The sequence below is a fragment of the Pieris napi genome, chromosome 20, assembly GCF_905475465.1.
Source record: "Pieris napi chromosome 20, ilPieNapi1.2, whole genome shotgun sequence".
In the NCBI taxonomy this organism is placed as follows: domain Eukaryota; kingdom Metazoa; phylum Arthropoda; class Insecta; order Lepidoptera; family Pieridae; genus Pieris; species Pieris napi.
Window position 1 is genome coordinate 2,209,177 of NC_062253.1, and position 18,976 is coordinate 2,228,152.

Genomic DNA, 18,976 nt, shown 5'->3' on the forward strand with positions numbered 1-18,976 from the left:
TACATTTGGACGATATTATTTTTTTAAAATAAATTTCCAAAATGTGTCTTTAATAATGAATAAACACTTTTTGATACACGACTTACTTTTTTTTCAAATCGATCAACTAAATCTGAACTTTCTGTTGAACAACCTGTATAATGCATGCATACATGCTTGGATGAATTATGTGTAGCGTTTATCAAAGATGTTTAGTGTTTACTCCTATAAGGGTGCGAAAAACGTATCGATTTCAAATAAACCCTCAAAGTATAACAAAATGGAAAGCTATTTACTTCAAGCGTAACTTACATTTGACCCGCACTTTCGGAAACAAATACATCATACAGGGCCGAATTCGTATTAGATCTATTTTCTTTTCTTATATATGTCAATTATGAATAAGAAATAATAAGAAAGTGCGAAGTACACAAACCTATAAACATGAAAGTATTTTTTTTAATGTTACGAATAAACAAAAACATTATATATTAACATATATTTAATTGTAAACGTTCTTTTTTCTTTGGATAATTGTTTATATATGGTATAACTAGTGGACCCGACAGACGTTGTCCTGCATGATATTTCAAGCAAATTAGTAAAGCAAAGTATGAAAGTACCGACTGCAGCGCCATCAGGCGGGCTGATTTGTGAATATAAACCATTCCCAGATCCCCTTGAACACACACAAAAAATTTCATCAAAATCGTTCCAGTCGTTTGAGAGAAGTTCAGTGACATACACACTCACAGAAGAATTATATATATAAAGATATACCTTTATTGGTAATTGCTTTCGTAGATTATAGGGCGTGGTTTTAAAGTGTGAAGTAATAAGAAGTTTAATTATAGTTAATACAATACTGATCATTAAAAACCAATTAACACGAACAATGTTGGATTTGCTTTAAGAATCCCCTTGTCCTTATTTTGTTTATATTAACAAAGTTGCCATTACAGATTACTCCAAGGCGGTAACTTTATACATTTATATCACATACAAAACAATACATACACATAGAAAAAAAAACTCGACATTAAACAGTATTTACACTATTTCTGACAGTATAGGAACAGTCTTGCGATTCTGTAACTCACTTTTCGAACTCACACAGCGGTTTTCACAGCGGCGGTCGCGCTCAAATCAGTCGTAAAGCAGTCATTTTATGAGCAGTCATTTTATGTGAGTTCGAAAAGTGAGTTACAGAATCGCAAGGATGACGTGAAGCAGACATTTTGTCAGACCCAACGGACAATTAAAAACGTCTGTCAATGCAGTTCATTAATTATTTCCATACATTCATGTGTGCCCTTTCCGAGAGGTTAGTTTTCGGTGAGGGTAAGAATAGTAACGGCGGTCGATGTCGCCTCCTAATATAACCATTAAGCACCCAAATCGTGTTTGAATACGATTAATTTACATATTACTTAACTAATTTTTGTATAGTCTTCACAAATAGTCCGATTTAAAAGGTAAATGTTAATTTTCTTAACGCATTAAATGTTATATGTTTTTAAGAAATTACTGGTTATACATATAAATTATATATTTTCTTAATATATATAAATTACGCGTCACGTTGTTTGTCCGCTATGGACTCCCACCGAACCGATATCAATCAAATTTGCACACCGTGTGCAGTTTGATCTAACTTAAAAGATAGTATAGCTTAGGTACATATCTTAATTTATACCAGCAATATAATTTTATTATTTGACAGTCACAATTGTAACAGATGGCGCTGTGTTGAAAGTAACAACGTTTCACATAAGCTACAATTTAATGACATAGCCACCAAAAAAGCATGGTGGTCCCCATGCAGGGGCGTAGCTACCGCCGTATTTGCCGTATCAATTATACGGGGCCCTTTCTAATTTATTTTATTTTACAAATGACAAAATTCTATAAAGCAATTCCTTTTTTTCCCGCCTTAAGCGTGCGTTCAAAAGTTGGCAACACTACATCGTTATGGCGGGCTGCGGGACTTCCCCGTTTTACTTACTTCATCTTCAACTCAGCGGGGAATCCCCGGGAATCCTTCATCGATATCGCGATGTACGTGTACGTTGTTGTACTTTGCATTGGATGTTAAACCACGGAGTGCAGTGCACTGTTTATTTACGCGCTTTATATAAATGTGCATTACATTGTAATTCAGTACAAACAATATTGTTCTTCTGGTTTAGCAGTATTAGTAACGATTTGTAAAAGAAACGAGTGAAAGAAAAAGAGATTATCCCAGCGGCGCTGAGAAAAGAAAAATTAAACAGAAAAGGGACGAGGTTATAAAAAAAGTGCCCAAAATTTCTTCATTTTTTCAGAGATAAGATACTGTGAGTGATTTAGATTGGAAAGGTAAGTACTACACTACTACCCAACCCATTTATTAGGGGCCCGTAGTGATAAACAAGGAAATCTTTTTAATTTTGTCTCCCCCCTCGATTTTCACAATTATACTGTTTTTAGGGTTCCGTGCCTTGATTAAAAAAAACAAAATTCTAACTTATCTATAGGATCGATTTGTTTTGTTGTTTGTTTATCAGTCCGTATCGTATCGTTAATTGCGTGTTGAGAACTTCAGATGTGCAGACTCGCTTTCGGGTTCTCGTTTTGTATAGCCACTACACTACGCGCTGCGTTTAAATAGCACGCAGGTGTATAGTAATGCACGGACGGGCTGCAGGTGATTTTGTATCTACTAATAGGTACGAGCACAATCCGCGTAGTGTGATCTGTGTGCGTCTGAACTGAACACTTTCTAACTGTGACCCTTAGTAACGTTATTTATTTATATATAACTCTTTTTAGTTTAGTATCAAAGCATTCGTATTTATTTTTTAACAATTACTCGTTTATTTTTAGATTCTTCTGAAGCATGTTCTTCGTCACATATCCATCCGGAAATAGAAGAAAGCCAAGCACATATTTTATCGGATGTCCATCCAGAAATCGAGGAACCCCAAGTCGACGATTCTGATATATCTGCAGATAATGCAGATTGTAATATAATTTCATCAGATAGAGGAAATTTTGGTGGCAATTTAACTGAATGCGAACGAAAAATAATTTTTAAATTGGGTCCATTTAAACCACAAGGACCATTTCCAAAAGTTTCAGAAAATAACCGACCTTTTTCAGCTTATTATTACTCATATTTCAATCAGGCAGGCATAAAAATTATAAGACCATGGTTATGTTATTCTAACGTTTTAAACAAACCGTACTGTTACTTCTGTTGGTTATTAGCAGATCGTCAAAACAAATCGTACTCCTCTGCTTGGGTTAACGGTGTTTCGGTTAGAAGCAATTTCACACAAACTATTCTTGACCATGAAAAGTCACAGTAGCATATTAGTGCCTCACTCTCTTATAATAATTGGTTGCAAGGAAATACCATCGATACTCTATTGAAAAGTGAAATCGATAGTAAAATTACATTCTGGAGAGATGTACTGCATCGTATAATTAATGTTATAATTACTTTAGTATCTTGTAATCTACCTTTGAGGGGGCATGATTCTGATTCTGGCAATTTTATGGCAATTTCACGTCTGCTATCTAACTATGATGCAACTTTAAAAGAACTTTTTCTAAAACCGAAAGGTGAAATAAATTATTTAAGCCCTACGATTCAAAACGAAATTATTAGTTTGCTTGGTACTAACGTTAGGAACAGTATTATCTCAGAAATTAAAAAAGCTCCATATCTGACAATAATTCTGGATACAACACAAGACTTGTCAAAAATTGACCAACTATCTGTAGTTTTTCGATATATCTCGGTTACAGAAAATGATGATAATGTGCCTAAAGAAATAAAAATCTGTGAGTCCTTTTTAGGATTCATAGCAGTAACCGATTGCAGTGCTCCAGGTCTGAAAACTGTCATTTTAAATTTGACTAAAGAACATGGAATTGATTTGACTAAATGTAGAGGACAGGGATACGATGGAGCAAATGTTATGTCGGGTGTGTATGGAGGATTACAAACCCTAATAAAAGAGCATGCTCCAAATGCCGATTATGTTCATTGTTCAACTTGGTTTTGAACGATGCTGCGAGACATGTTCGTGAAGTATCGACTTTTTTCGATAATTTAGAAAAAATATATACTTTTTTTGGCAATAGTATAAAACGCTGGGCTATGCTAAGTGACGATTCATCTGAAAAATATTTGATTACCCTTAAAAAGGTATGTCCTACCAGATGGTCTTCTAGGAACGACGCTTTATTAGCAGTAAAGAAATTTTTTTTACTAATCATGAAAACTTTGTACCAACTAAATTTAATTTCAAATAAAAAAGATGAACGTGAAGAATGTAAAAGTATAATTAATATTTTAGAGAGTTTTGATTTCTTAGTGCTCGTTACATTTTTTTCTTCACTATTTGAAATTATTAATCCTGTTTCTAAAGCTCTACAGCATGAAAATAATGACTTACAGAAATCTAGTATTTTATTAAGTAATCTTTTAAATAGACTGTGCCAATTAAGAAATCAGAATTCATTTAATAGTTTGCTAAATGAATCCAAAGATTTAGCAAAAAAGTGGGGGGTAACACCTGTTTTTAAAAACAGTAGGCGAAAGATAACGAAGCGTTTTTTTGATGAGTTATCACAAGATGAGAGAATTTCCGACCCGGAATCCTATTTCAAAGTCAATGTATACTATTGCTGTTTAGATATATTAATTTCTCAAACTAAAGAAAGATTTCAGAGCCTTTGCAACCTGAGTAGTATATTCGAAATATTACAACCGGAGAAACTCCTATCTTCTTCAAGCGAAGAGATATTAAACGCTTCCGGAAAACTGTCTGCTAAATACAGTAAAGACATCTCACTTAATCTTTGTGACCAATTAAAGGCTCTAAAAACATGCTTAAATTCTGAAATTGAAAAAATTTATTTCATTAAAGAACTCATTGAATTATTGCTAGTAAAATTCAATAGTCTTGCATCCAGTTTTCCCGAGGTAATCACAGCATGCTTTTTATTCTTGACCCTTCCAGTTACAACCGCAACGGCAGAGAGAAGTTTTTCAAAATTAAAACTAATAAAAAATTACTTAAGAACTTCGATGGGACAAGAACGGCTGTCAGACATCTCACTATTGTCCATAGAGGCAGAAACTTTAGAAAAACTAAAATCATCATCAGCCATAAATGATTTAATAAATCAGTTTGCCGATAAAAGGGCAAGGAGAGTGAATATTTAAAATTCGATTTTTATTTGTAAAATGGGTAAATTATGTGATAAATAAATATTACTTCTCATAATATTTTTTTTCTTTTGTGAAAAATCTTTACCTCCATATAAGGGCCTCCAAAAAAATTTTTATACGGGGCCCCGACAAGGCACGCTACGCCACTGTCCCCATGACTGGTGTTCTCCTACCGTTTTCCTTGAATAGTTTACTACTAAGTAATATAACAAAAACCTTAGCCACAGCAACGCTTGGCGGAGTCTGCTTAAAAATCAGTAGTAGTAGCAGTATTAGTTAAAAATAACGTTCGATTAGCATTGCTGAACTATATTATCTATTTAGAACTTTGTTATGTTAAAGTTAACCGTTATTTTCGAAAAATATATTTATAACGTTAAATAGGTTGATTTGATTTCATTGATTGAGTTAACAATCAATCAATGAAATTTCTATGACGCTGATCTTAATACTATTATTATAAAAATATTATCTACTAGCTGTACCCTGCGACGCTTCGCTGTGGCACATTCTGATTGAATGGTTGAGAAATGAGAAACAACACAAAGAATACATTTCATATAAGTTTAATTTTGCAATACTTGTGGAAAAAAAATAAAAAAAAAACAAAAAAAAAGATAAAAAGGTTAGATAAAAACAATCCTTGATGCGGATTATAATATCATGCTAAAATTTCAGCTCGATCGGTGCAGAACTTTTTGAGTTTTTGAAGCGTATATATATATACAATAATAAATAAATTGATATAACTTTTATTACACCCCTCTAGTCTTATTCCTAAGGAAGGTAATAAATGATTATGGTATGAAAATTGCTTGAAATAAAACGATTTATAGTCAATTTTAGGCATTGAATTCGTCACTGTTAAGACAAACGCGGGTATCAGATACGTGAACCGCTTGAGCACGTGCCACAGAATAACGAGCACTCTCATAAATCCTTCAAATGTACCACAGATTATAGAACTTCAGTAAAATATTTATAGTAATTTCCGTTGAATTCCGTTAAGCATCGTTCTTTTTTTTAAACAACAGGGACAAACGGATGCGAGGACAGTCTCAATGTATATGCGAGTACGTTGTCGGCTTTTTAAGAATTGGTACGCTCTTTTCTTCAAGTCGAATTGGTGCAGACCTTTTTTTCGGTTGCTTCGTTCGTTTATTTCAGTCGACTGGACATAGGCCTCTTTTCTAAAATTCCAGTGCGGCTGGTTCCCCACGCTACTAAGCCTTCCACCAGGTCATTTAGGGGCTATTCAAGGTGTACGTAAGCAGATTAACTGCAATTTACCCCCCTCCCCCTTCCTCTTGTCAGCAAAAGTAGCAAAGCTCTCAAAAATAATGGTAGATAAACGTATTCATTTTTTGTACGAATCTTCGAAAATGCATTTCGTTTTCAAGCATAGACAATGTGTGGGTGATATGTGTAAAATGTAAATAATTACTGTTGACGTAATCACCAAATAAGAAAATCAAACACCCCCCTCCCCCCCTACTGTGGTTACGTAATACTTGAACGACCCCTTACCGACTAACCCTCGGTCTCTATTACAGGACTTTTTTGCCCCCTCGTCCATCATGAAAAAGATACAGAATTCTGAGGCTTAGAACCACAAAGGTTGTAGCGCCACTGATTTATTTTGAAAGCTTTAAGATGTATTCTGTGGTTTATAATGGCTAGAAGGTTAGTAAACTGTGGTGCATGATTAGTAGTCTGTGAGTCAAGATTTATGTAGTTATGCAAAAATTACCAAATTATGTTCCACACGTTCGAACGATATGTGTAATGTAAATTTGTAGAATATGAGATTTATTTAAAGGAGCGAAAAATTCTAATGTATTTTGTATTCAAACTCAAACTCAAAATATCTTTATTCATATAGGTAAACAAGTACACTTATGAACTGTCAAAAAGAAGTTAAATTAATTGTAAATTTACATTTACTACCAGTCGCACGTCAAGGGCGTAGAGCGGGTAAGAAGAACTGGCAAGAAACGTTCCGCCACTCTATTTAATCGCCAAGTATTGTCATACAAATTGTTTGAACTGGAGCAAATAAATCCCAAGGATTAGGATCATTTAAGTATTCGTCAAATTTATAAAAAGCTTTATTGATTAATTTATGTTTAAGGGCTTTGAATTTTTTTAATATTAGCGAATATAACATTTAAAAACAAAAATATCAGCCAGAGTTATAAATATATTGTCTAAACATCTCAGTGCTCCAGATGAGATGTCCAGACCTGCCTTCAATTTCAGTCAACGGAAGAAATTCTAAACGCCATAAATTCTTTTAAACCAGGGTCAGGGCCTATCCAGGTCAACATCGAAAAGATTTAACATCACACAGTATTAGAGAAACAAAGGCTCGTCTTTTAGAAGCATTAAAAAGCTTGTGTTTAAAATGCTACACGCATTTATCTCCCTGGAAGCGGCCAAATGGGATCCCTTGGAGCATGGAACGTCTTTGGTATGCGATACTACTTGTGTAAGCGGCGTCTGACCTTCTTCGGACACGCACAAAAGCTGGTGCAGCCGGAGAGGAAGTGGTAAATAATAAACGGCAAGAATATTAATCTTTCCTCCAAATTTGATTTTGTTCCTTTGGAGTAGACTCTTGGGCCGTGGGGTTCAAGTGCACAGGCGCTAACTAATGATTTGAGTTGGCGCCTGGTTAGTACTGGTGACCTCAGAGGTGGTGCTTTCCTCGCTCAACGAATAAGTATCGCAATCCAGCGAGGAAATGCTACCATCGTTAAAGGAACACTGCCACAGAGACCAAAAATTTTACATTTATTTTCGTTTACTATTTATATATTCTTTAATTATTATGACTATGTTTAGAACATTGTTAATATATTTATTAGTATAAGATTATTTGATTCAATCCGTGATTCAAATATACAAAGTCGAAAGTGTTTCTAAGTATTGTATTGTATAGAAGTCAAGGTGAGACATATAATTCATAGTTCGGCCAAAGACCTACCGCATTCTATTTACTCCCAAATAGACCTTGCCAAAATGAAAAACTCTTGCAAAGCGTAAATCGTTCCTTGACTGTGTAACAATACAAGTCAATTTCGATATTGGCAATTTACGATTCAGTCTCACGGGAGGTTCATAATACGATTTCTCTGTTTGTTCATTCTGTATTTTTCTTTAGCACTTTGGCCGTTTTAGTGTTAACCTTTTTTCGAGCAATTCTTTATTCAACGATAAACGATAGATGACGCCTACATGCTATTCAGGGTGGTACTCAGAAAGCGCCAACTATGACTCGTGTATGGCAAACTAAAACTCAAAATATCTTTATTCATATAGGTAAACAAGTACACTTATGAACGTCAAAAAAGAAATTAAATTAATTGTAAATTTACATTTACTACCAGTTCGCAAGTCTAGGGCGTAGAGCGGGCAAGAAGAACTGGCAAGAAACTTTCCGTCACTCTTTTTAATCGCTAAGTTTTGAGTCATACAAATTGTTTGAACTGGAGCAAATCAATCCCAAGGATTAGGATCATTTAAGTATTCGTCAAATTTATAAACAGCTTTATTGATTAATTTACGTTTAACGAGGGCTTTGAATTTATTTAGTTATAATTAAGATATATTAATTTTAAGATGCGGATATGAACTAATTTCTCATACAAAAAACTCTGTATCACCGAAGGTTTTTTCATTAGTTTTTCCGCTCCGTGAGCTGTTTGTTGTTCCCTTTTGTCGCTGTGAACAAAAACGACATATTATGTAAAGTTTTATTAAACTAGTAATCAGCAGTTTATGGTACACCCAAACTACATATAACTATACCTTAATAATAAAAAACTTTAGAGGTGTCAAGGGACACCCGGATGGAACGAAATTCCTTTCGATTAATTTATATGTTAATTGGTATCATAACAGTATGATAGATTTTCTCGACACCAATCTTACGACGAAAAAAAAGCCAACATCACGAGGTGTTCCCAGGCGGTCACCCATCCAAGTACTGACCTCGCCCGACGTTGCTTAACTTCAGTGAGCGGACGAGAACCGGTGTATTACAATAGCAAATAGCAAAAAGTGTCGTGACAACTTTTCGTAAGATTTTTTTCCGTCTAGCCCCCTTTCACAACGCGCGATAAGGAACTTCGTTCCAATAACAATGAATCCTAAGAATGATGATATTAAAAATGAAATGAAAAGGAGGGCTAACGAACTATCAATAGTTCCTATCATTTTGTCCACCACCGGAATAATCCTAAAACGGATATCAAATTGGTAGACCTCTAAAAATTCATTTAACTTCAAAAAGCAGTTATATTAAATATAGCAACGGGAATCAACATCTCGAAGTAGATATGGGGAGAAATTGGCTGTGCCAAAAATCAATCTGGAACTGTTTAGGTAAAATACCTTTTGTATGGCAATCAAGGTTTACAATAATTTACCAAAAGAATTAAAAGATCTTCCGACTAGAGTTTTTAATAATCGACTTGGTGCATTTTTGGAAAAAAGTATTATTCAATAGATGATTTGCGTGAGATACTGTAGTTGATATAAATTTAATAACGTATGATATGACATGTACGATACAAAAAATATAAGAATTGACCAATACATATGACTAATAATGTTAAATAACTTAAAATATAGTTTACTTTTGAGTGCTTTGATTACGGTACAATAAGATTCATTAATTAAAGAGGAAATGGCGCCTTATATATTAAAAATTTTATTTTTTCTACCATATTCTTGCAATAAATTATTATTATTAATACCCTTCGTTTATCTTAATGCTACGGTCGTGATGGACATCTGTCGCGGAGTTTACGAGATATGGAATGCGTAATAAACACTTGTGCATATCTCCGTATGGTCAGTTTCAATACACACACATAAGGCGCCATTTCCTCTTTAATTAATCAATCTTATTGTACCGTAATCAAAGCACTCCTTTAGTCACAGCGTTTATTTATTTACAGTATAGACACCAAACTATAACTATACCATATTATTATATACTACCACTAGCAGACCGGCCAAGCGTTGCTGTGGCTAACTAAGGTTTTTGTTATATTAAATAGTAGTAAACTATTCAAGGGAAACGGTAGGAGAACTTATGTGAAAGGTAGATAGCTTATGTGAAACGTTGGTACTTTTAACACAGCGCCATCTGTTAGAATTGTGTCAAATAATAAACAAATAATTTGCAATAAAATTACATTGCGGGTATAAATTGAGATGTAAGCTATCCTATCTTTTAAGTTAGATCAAACTGCACACGGTGTGCAAATTTGATTAAAATCGGTTCGGTAGTTTAAGAGTCCATAGCGAACAAACAACGTGACACGTAATTTATATACATATATTAAGATTAACTACTAACTAATTTTATTACTACTCAAAAAAACATCTTGCATTCGTTTCTTAGTCTTCCTGTCACATATATATTCACTTCTGGAGCACTGACCATTAAGTAGCAACATCCTAAGCGGAACTGGTGAGTGCTGGCGGAGGTCACTAAGCTTCAAACAGGGCATGCCTTCGGGCATCTAAAATATTTTGCGTGAACATAATTTAGCAAAAGCACTTTAGTTATAATGGTGCAGTTTTTTATCAGTATCACCTCGACGTCCGTCGTTCCACAATTAAGCGTTAATTCAGTTTTTGCCGCGCACCACCATTATTTGGAGCTGCCCACTGAAGAGTTTCGACTTAAGGTCATTCAACAAAAGAACATACCAATTCTTAAAAGGCCGGACCAATTCGACTTAGGGTAATTCAACAAAAGAACATACCAATTCTTAAAAGGCCGGACCAATTCGACTTAGGGTCATTCAACAAAAGAACATACCAATTCTTAAAATGCCGGACCAATTCGACTTAGGGTAATTCAACAAAAGAACATACCAATTCTTAAAAGGCCGGACCAATTCGACTTAGGGTCATTCAACAAAAGAGCATACCAATTCTTAAAAGGCCGGCAACGCACTCACTAGCCTTCTGGCAACATCAACTAAGCCCCTCTGGTTCAGTGAAGATGACTTTAGTTTTTCCACAGTTTTCTTTTTCTCTATATCAGTTAAATTAATTCTACTTTAAAAAAAACTAGTAAGACTATCTTTTCTATATTACCCCACTGTAATTACGGCGATAACTGTGTCCCACAAGGTTGAAATAACTGTAGTTTATTTTAATAAGTTCCCAAGAGAGCGGGTACAGCAATAAAGCCTTTGAAAATACAAGATTATATTTTATGAACGAACATTTACATTAAGTCTTTTGGATTCTATTACGCTTTTATGATTAAATTTGGCGAGTACTGATGGAAGATGTAGTCCTTGGGAAATTTCTTCTGTACAAACATTACCTGTCCACATCGTATCCCTAATTTTAATAATACTAACTAACCGACGTGAGACTGATCTTAAAATAAATTAAAATAATTCATGTTTTATTATTATTAGTATAATTTGTTTTTTTTTTTAATATCCTTTAATAGTTTAGTTTGTTTTTTCTTATTTTTTGTTGTTTTATTTTAAATGTTTATTTACACAAATACAGTATTTACAATTTTCTTAACCTATAAAGTAATAATAAAAATAATTAAAAATAAATAAAATGAAAATTAAAACAAATTTAAAAAGTTTGGTCCCTGTGGCAGTGTACCTTTAACGCTGGCAGCATTTCCTCGCTGTATTGCGAGACTTATTCTTTGAGCCAGGAAAGTGCCAGCTCTGCGGTCACCGGTACTATCTACCAGGCGCCAACTTAAATCTTTAATAAGCGCCTGTGCACTTGAACCCCACGGCCCAAGAGTCTCTACTCCAAAGGGAACAAAATTGAAGTTGGAGGAAAGACTCTTATATTTGTGCCGTTTGTTAGTTTCTGCCTGCTCTGCGGCCGCGCCAGCTTTTTGGCTTGTCCGAAGGAGATGAGACGGGGCAAAGGTGTCTACACAGGTGGCATCCCATACTAAAGCCCGTCCCATTTTCCAAGGGATCAAAGACATTCCATCTGGCCGCTTGCCATCGTCTCTTGCGATGCCTGTTGGCTCCAAAATTGCTGGAACATTGACGGAGGCAAGAGAGCGGCGTATAATGTCATTTAGCGCGGCATGGCGAGAAAAACGACCTGCACTCTTTTGGCAGTGTAGGCCATGGTGTCCAAGGCTACTTACTTCAAAACCACAGGGACACTTATGGGGAGTACATATGGGCACTCCTAAGCGGAGGCTGATGGCAATTCGAAGTGATTCAGGGTCTAAAAGGGTGCCAGTGTTTGGCGAAGGATAAGCATTAAGCCAATGCCCAGCTTCCCTAGACCCCACAGCCATCAACCTTGCACGGTCTGTTATTGGAATGTGACCTAATAACTTTTTGAATTCACTTTTGCAAAGAGGATCATCCCAGCTCCTTTGAAAGTTGACGCCAGAAGGCAAACTCAAGCCTGGGTTGGATGCTATATATATATATAATTATATATATCTATATATATATCTTATTTTTTTATGTTTCTGTTTAGTATCTTTTTCTTTACAAGTATATGTAATACATGTACACTTTTTACCTACCTCATGTAATTTAATACATTTTCTTTTGTTTTTCTTTTCTCACAGTGGTTGCCTGGAAGAGATCGCTCGAAAGCGATAAGGCCAGTTGCCTTTCCTTTACTTGTAATTTTGCTAAATTTTTATATCATTAAGCAACAAAGTGTAAATAAATAAATAAATAAATAAAATGATTTTTATACTTACAAATGATATGTTACATTTTGTAGCTTTAAGGTATATAAAGTACTTAACTAGCTGACCTGGCAAACGTCGTTTTGCTATGTATGTGTATCGTTTGGTATAAAAAATAGGGGTTGATCGCAGAGGGGTGAAAATTGGGGGTTGTATGTATTTTTTAATGCTGTATCATAAAAAAATATTTAACTAAAAATTAATAAAAAAATAGGGGTGGACTACCCTTAACATTAAAGGGGATGAAAAATAGATGTTGTCCGATTCTCAGTTATACCCAATATGCACACAAAATTTCATGAGAATCGGTCAAGCCGTTTCAAAGGAGTTTAACTACAAACACTGCGACACGAGAATTTTATATATTAGATTATGTATTACGTAAATGTTCGCACTTAAATGCTCTTTTGTTCCGTTGTGCGTAAATTATATTACATATGAAAACCTTTAAACATACGGACTGTCCAAATAGTCCAAATAACTAAATGTGTGTCTGCCCTAGACACATATCAACGTTTGGCATATAGTACAATTAAGGCACGTGGTAGTTATGGTCTAAAATCACCTCACGAAGACAGCTGGAGTTAGACATATGACATTTCAACTCTGGGGGAGTTGAAAGTGTTTTATTTATTTAGCGCCACTTTATCGGTTCGATCGTCACGTGTGACTGAATTAATGATGAAGGGACATGTTATAACGCGGCCTATTTCTTTGAAATATAAAAACTTATAAGTCATGTTAAAGAAGCTTGTTAATTTAATACAGGAGTAAAACAAAACCAGATCACAATAAATAATTTTATTCAATTTATTATAATAATACGTAATGTTTAATGTAAAAATTCCGTACTAGAGAATGGACAGGATAAAAGTAACCAATAACTAACAAGCATGGTGAGAATGGACCGTGAGAAATTCGTGGTGTCTGCCTTACATTATTTATATAATGTGTATCAGTTTAAACTAGTTATAATTTTTATGTATTTAAAATTAACACATTAAAAAATCCAAAACAATATGTTCATGGGTTTCGTAACTGTCAAAGATTTTAACAGTGTTCATTCCGTCGATTCGGTAATCACTGCCTTCAAATCAAAGAACGTAAAGTAATGGTCATTAAATCTTGAAAAATCATGTGTTTCCAACATATAAATATACAATATATACAATATTCTTAACCTATATAGTAATAATAATAAATTGAAAGTTAAAACAAATTTAAAAAGTGAAAAAACTTTTAACGCTAGCTCCTTGAAAATTTATCTAGCAACTTAAATATACAACAAATCAAAGCACATTGCAACTGTGAGTATTGCAATTCGTTGATAGCAGTGAACTTATTACTTTGTATTCACATTCATTGTAACACGACATTCATTGACTGTAAGACGGTACGAAATTCGCCGGGTCAGATAGTTTTTACTATGTTCCTGCCATAGATCATCTGAATTAATGACACACACACAGACACAGATGCTAAAATAGTTTTCATACACTCCATACATTATGTAACAGAGTTGCCAACGTTATTAACAAAACTATTATATTTCGTTCATGCAATATTAATGAGGTGAAATGCTAATTCTATGCAGCTCTTCCGCCTGAGCTAACTACGTATGGTGACCACGATTCATGGTGATTAAAATAGATGACCTACTTTTTAAAAATATTGATTTTACGGCTTATTTATTCAGAATTTATTGAACGTGTTCACAGTCATGTATACACGTGACCTCAGAGCTATGTTGTGTCTTAAAATTATCTATCACTAGTAGACTCGGCCAAGCGTTGCTGTGGCTAAGATTTTTGTTATATTACATAGTAGTAAACTATTCAAGAGAAAAGGCAGGAGAACACCAATCCACCATGCTTTTTTGGTGGTTATGCCATTAAATTGTAGCTTATGTGAAACGTTGGTAATTATTTTGATAAGGACAATACCTAGGTACGAATAAAGAGCCTTTTCTAGCGGTGGTATTTTAATAAAAAAAAATTAATAAAAGGACGCTTATTATGACGTAACTATAAAAGATAGAGACATGTGTCCTAAAAAAATGTAATACATCATTTTGTTCTATCATGAATAGTTTTCGCAGCGCACACGATTGAAGGAAGTTTTTTGTTTATTTTTTTACACCTTGGGTTAGATTATTCAAGTTTTAGTAAGCATCCCTATTTTTTTGTAAAAATGAAACATAGCCTATGTCACTCGGGAATAGTGTAGCTAGCCAACGGTGAAAGAAATCGATCCAGTAGTTTCGGAGAATATTCATTTCAAACAAACAAAAAATCAAACCTTTCCTCTTTATAATATTAGTATAGATATGGAAAGAGACAGAGGAGAGTTTGAGTTAAACCGGAATAATTAGACATTCTCTGAACATGGTGGTAAATTAATGTATTATTCTTTTGTATTGCATCGCAACAGCCGACTTCTCTGGCGCAATTGAAAGAAAATATCCGCCACGAAATGGCAGCCATCCCCCTGCCGAGCCGTCAGAAGTAATTTTGTTGTTCCATTAAATGTCTACAATTGGACGGTATTATTTTTAAGAAATAAATTCCCTAAATGTGTACTTTAATAATGAATAAACAATTTTTTCATACCAGACATACTTTTTTTAATCGATCAACTAATTATGAACTTCCTTTTGAGACACCCTGTAAACTAAATTGATTAGATATTGACTTATAACTTAGTTTGTTTTTGTTTCAGGAATCGAATAGAAAGGTCAGCTTCAAAACGATGGCGTGGCTCAGTGCGAAGAGTTATAGCGTCTTCAGTGTGTAAGTACTTACTTTTTATTATGTTTGTGTATGTTTATATATATATACTAGCAGACCGCCCAAGCGTTGCTGTGGCTAAGGTTTTAGTTATATTACATAGTAGTAACCTATTCAAGGGAAACGGTAGGAGAACACCAGTCATGGGGACCACCATTGTTTTTTGGTGATAATGCCATTAAATTGTAGCTTATTTGAAACGTTGGTACTTTCAACACAGCGCCATCTGTTAGGATTGTGACTATCAAATAATAAAGAAATATTTTGCAATAAAATAATATTGCGTGTATAAATTGAGATGTATGCTATCCTATCTTTTAAGTTAGATCAAACTGCACACGGTGAGCAAATTTGATTGAAATCGGTTTGGTAGTTTAGGAGTCCATAGCGGACAAACAACGTGACACGTAATTTATATATACATATTAAGATTAAGATATAGGTACTTAAGCTTGCCAACGCTCGGCACACCGATATAATGGTACAAGAATAACTCAATTAAATTTTTAATGTGACAAGCATATGCAAACATAACAAACACAAACAGATAAAAAAAACAAAAACTAAATGAAAATCGATTTCAAAGTGTGAGGGGAGCTACTATCTGGATATCGGTGAGTTTTGGCCAAAACGCGTTTCTGAACGAGTAATAAATGGAATGATGGGATAGGCCTGTATCTAGAGCAGTGATTCCCAACGTGGGGCCTGCGCCCCATGGGGGCAATTTAATTTTTAAGGGGGGCTACTTCTAAGACCAAGTCTGTGTTCAGCCAAATACGACTCACTGTTACAAAGACATTTCAAATGTCACACATATGTAGAAGAAGAAGAGGCACTTCTTCTGACCTAAAAGAAGGATCCTTGACCTAACTACTACATTGTCCGAAGGCCCTAGAGGCTTGTCGAGGAGTTAGGACGTTAAGTATATATCCTTGGTTGAAATTACTTTGTTAGCGCGTTTCAGTTTATGACGTCATCACAGTGATTGTAGCCATACATTGAAGGACCATTTGTTAAATATTATATACTTTCTTATCCTGTTTAATTATTAAAAATAATTGTTTAGTATTTACAATACAATAATAATAAAAATATATATAATTATTTATAATAAACATTTTTGATCCCTGTGGCAGTGTACCTTTAACAATGGCAGCACTTTCTCGCTGTACTGCGATACTTACCCGTTGAGCGAGGAAAGCACCAGCTCTGGGGTCACCACTATAGCCCAGGCGCCAACTAAATTCTAAACAATATAACCAGAAGACGCGAAGTCAAAAGGGTTACGGAAATAATATTAGTCTTTTATTGACATAACTTTTACACATTTAGTAAAACAATTTTTTACCGGATTAAAGTTGTGTATTTTTATAAATTTACAACTATTTAACATAATTTTAAATTTATCCGACGTTTCTCGTGCTTTACAGCGTGCGTATGAAGTAAAAAGTAAAAGTATCACAGCTGTAGGAAAAGTTGTACTACAGATTATTTATTTCCCCGGAGTTAGTTATAGACTAAAAGATGGAGGGTTTTGGCAGAAATGGTTCGCGGTGTCCTCTATTTTCGCGGATTGTTTATCTTGAGATTTTAATTTGGATATTATTGGATCCCAGGTGTTTGACAATTTAAGGCCGTCTTCTCTATTGAAAAATAATTGTAAAATACATAACTTCAATCCGGTAAAAAATAGTTTTATTAAAAGGGTTACGGAAATTTATCGAAGCAGTGGATTAATATATCTGTATACCCAATCGAATAATGTATGAGAATTTCGTTATAAAATATATGATATAATTATTCGCCATAAAATGAGTTCAGAATATTCGGGTCTTATCAATATGCCGCTTCGATGTCCCGTGAGTATGAAAGGTCAATTCGATATCATTGCATATCGAAATTAATACAACTCTACTATGTTCGCGATGTTATCTCAAAATGGTGTAGCTTTTCATTTTAATACTAGCAATGCCCCGCGGTTTCACTCGCATAGACACTGATGTCGTGGTAGTGAAAAGTCTATTAAGTCGGATAGATATATCTTTGTTAGTATAAAAGTTTATTTTACTTCCTTTCAGATTATTAGATAAACACTCACATAATCTAATCAATATACAGATTTTACTTTACAAGGAATATATAAAAAAAAACTTTAGAGGTGTCAAGGGACACCCGGATGGAACGAAATTCCTTTCGATTAATTTATATGTTAATTGGTATCATAACAGTATGATAGATTTTCTCGACACCAATCTTACGACGAAAAAAAAAAGCCAACATCACGAGGTGTTCTCAGGCGGACACCCATCCAAGTACTGACCTCGCCCGACGTTGCTTAACTTCGGTGATCGGAGCAACAAAAAAGTGTCGTGACAACTTTTCGTAAGAATTTTTTCCGTCTAGCCCCCTTTCACAACGCGCGATAAGGAACTTCGTTCCAATAATAATAATAATCAATGGCGCTACAACCTCTTTACGTGTGGGCCTCAGACTTCTGAATCTGTTTTATGATCATTTTTCAATTCGCAAGTAGGTTATCAGCCTCCTGTGCCTGACACATGTCGACTTTTTGGGTCTAAGACAGGTCGGTTACCTCACGATGTTTTCCATCACCGTTCGAGCGAATATTAAATGCGCACATAGAAAGTCCATTGGTGCACATCCGGAAATCGAACCTATTACCTCAGAGATGAGAGTCGCACGCTGGAGCCACGAGGCCAAACTGCTCATTATAATATATCTAATACATTTTTAAATTCGTACTTAGAAAGTCCGACATTAGTAAATTTAAAAATACCTAATATTAAATATAATATGTAGTAGACATTTGTAACAAAGCATACGTAAGAATGGGATTTGTGCTTCGAAGGGCTACGTTCACTAGTTTGTTAGTTTATTAGTTCAAGCTTGTACAACGCTTTGGTTAGAAGTATGTTAGAGTGAGTTGTCTGTTTGGGCTCCGCATGAAACTAATTACTGCCTTATGTTAGAGCGCATAAAGAATAAATTTACATAATACCTCTATACTCTCTCTCTCTGTTTGGCATCTATCCCTACTATCCTTTAATGTACCCAATAAATTATTTGTCTTAGGGGTGGTGGGGTACAATAAATTGGAACCAAACGGGACTTAGTTGGCCTACTACGTACTGAAAGTCTTGAGGGGTGTAGTGTGCAATCCAAGTGTACTCCAAGAACTGGGTTTTGTAGTACCTATGGGATATGTGCGACGGCGAAGGCCTAGGTTGCCATATCAAGGGC

General features: G+C 34.7%; 1 protein-coding gene across 1 annotated transcript in view; it reads left to right on the forward strand.

Moving 5' to 3' along the window:
• The window catches only part of LOC125059532 (facilitated trehalose transporter Tret1-like), a 60,010-nt gene that overhangs the window by 31,923 nt on the left and 9,111 nt on the right, over positions 1–18,976 (forward strand). Inside the window, exon 2 of the mRNA XM_047663985.1 lies at positions 15,648–15,718. Within this exon, the coding sequence (XP_047519941.1) occupies positions 15,648–15,718 (71 nt within the window). The remainder of the gene's footprint in view (positions 1–15,647; positions 15,719–18,976) is intronic.